General features: G+C 44.3%; 1 protein-coding gene across 1 annotated transcript; it reads right to left on the bottom strand.

The window, feature by feature from the left end:
• Positions 1-480: 480 nt before the first annotated feature.
• LOC122444261 (olfactory receptor 11G2-like) lies at positions 481-1,467 on the bottom strand. Its single transcript, XM_043472997.1, has one exon. The coding sequence runs from the start codon at positions 1,465-1,467 to the stop codon at positions 481-483; it is 987 nt and encodes a 328-aa protein (XP_043328932.1).
• Between the last annotated feature and the right edge of the window lie 637 nt (positions 1,468-2,104).

Raw genomic sequence — 2,104 nt, forward strand, 5'->3', positions numbered from 1 at the left:
ACCTCAAACTGACACAACATTGTGAGTCAACTATTTTTTATGAAAATTTAAAATATAATAATAAAAAATGAAAAAAAAGAAATCTAGCTAGAAGTTAAACAGAACACAAGGCTTTCCCCAGCCTCATCACAAAATAAACATGTCTGATATGATGTTGACTGAAGTTTTCCCTAATACTAATCCTGACTGACCACTACCCCAGGCAAAATAGTTGTTTTTTCCTTGTGTTTCATATATTGTACACATATTGGTTCGAATATTTATTGCATTTTATATTAATTATTTTCTTACCTGTCTGCACCATTAGAGTGCAATTTGAGGAAGAGATTGTGTCTATCTTCATAATTACATTCACAATACAGTGCCAAGTGCAGGGTCTAACATGGAAGAGGCATTCAGTTACTATTTACTGAATGGGTGATGGTACAAATGTGTGAAAGTTCAAGGATGGCCATTTTACCCACATCACACTAAACCAGATTATCCCACATTCCTCCTGCGCCTGCTGCCAAAGACTTTTAAAGAAATTTTAAACTTTTCCAGAACTTTCCTGAGAGCTTTTTTCATATCCTTATTCCTGAGACTGTAAATCAAAGGGTTGATGAGTGGAGTCACCATGGCATAGAACAAGGTCATGATTTTCGGCAACGAGGTGAAGTGGCTGGATCCAGGGCTCACATGCATCACCATAATGGTCCCGTAGAATAGCAGCACCACAGCCAAATGGGACCCACAGGTGGAAAAGGCCTTCTGTCGACTGGATGCCGAGGGCAACCGAAGAACAGCAAGTAGAACCAGGGCATAAGAGATGAGAATGAAAAGGAAGCTAAGGAGGATGATGAGGGAGCTTAGAGTGTAGCTCGTGAGCTTGGACATGGGAGCAGGAGCACATGAAAGGGTCAGCAATGGGCCTGAGTCACATACAAAGTGGTCAATTGCATTAGGACCACAGAAAGGCAGTTGGGAAATGAGAATAACAGGCACCAGATACCAGAGAAAGCCACATACCCAACAAGCAATCACTAGGCTGAAACAACGTCTACCAGTCATAACTGTGGCATAATGCAGAGGATGGCAGATGGCAAAGTACCGATCAAACGACATTGCTGAGAGAAAGAAACACTCAGTGGAGCCCATGGAAAAGAAAAAATATAACTGAAGGAAGCAACCAGTGAAAGAGATGGCCTTGCTCTCTGAGAGGAAGTTGATCAGTGTGTTTGGAACAGTGGAGTTGACATACCAGATCTCCAGGAATGCAAAATTCCCCAGCAGGATGTACATGGGGGTGTGGAGATGCTGGTCCCAACACACAGCACAGATGATGGCTCCGTTTCCCATGAGAGTCAGGAGGTAAATGATGGAGAAGAACATAAACAGAATGACCTGAATCTCCCTGCTGCAGGGGAAACCCAGAAGGATGAATTCACGCACTGATTCAGAATGGGATGCTGATTCGGAGATGTTCATTTAGTCTGTACACTGTGCTGCAATGAAATATTATTATTGTGAAGCCAAATCCAAACACCTGAGCATAACATACAAGGCCCTTCACAATTTGATCTTTATTTACTTATTTAACCTCACCTCTTGAGTCCTACGTCCCAGATAAGACAAGAATAATCACATTTCTGTCAATGACATGCTTCCTACTTGAGGTAGCTGTCGCTCCTCCTTTTGGGCTTCCCGCAGGGGGCGCAAGTGCTAAAGAACCTGCCGGCCAACGCAGAGGACGTGAGAAGACGTGAGGGGGGCTGATCCCTGGGTAGGGGAGATCCCCTGAAGGGAGGCATGGCAACCCACTCTGGTATTTTTGCCTGGAGAATCCCATGGACGGAGGAGCCTGGCAGACTACAGTCCACAGGGTAGAAAAGAGTCGGACACGACTGAAGGGACTTAGCACCCACGGACACCTTCCCTTCTACCTCCCTCTCTCTCTCCCCTCCCTTTCTTCCCTCCACCCCTCCCTCTAACCCTCCCTCTTTCCTTCCTTCCTTCTTTCTTGCTCATCCCTTCTGGATCCCTTCCTTTCTCTTTCTCCATCTTTTTACTATTTATTTACTTTTTTCCTTTGATCGAATAACTTGTACTTGCAATTTACACCGTT

This window comes from Cervus canadensis, chromosome 6 (assembly GCF_019320065.1).
Source record: "Cervus canadensis isolate Bull #8, Minnesota chromosome 6, ASM1932006v1, whole genome shotgun sequence".
NCBI classification, from domain to species: Eukaryota; Metazoa; Chordata; class Mammalia; order Artiodactyla; family Cervidae; genus Cervus; species Cervus canadensis.

Bases quoted from the DNA above. Each gene is read 5' to 3' on its own strand.
- LOC122444261 (XM_043472997.1), bottom strand. From the start codon at position 1,467: ATGAACATCTCCGAATCAGCATCCCATTCTGAATCAGTGCGTGAATTC.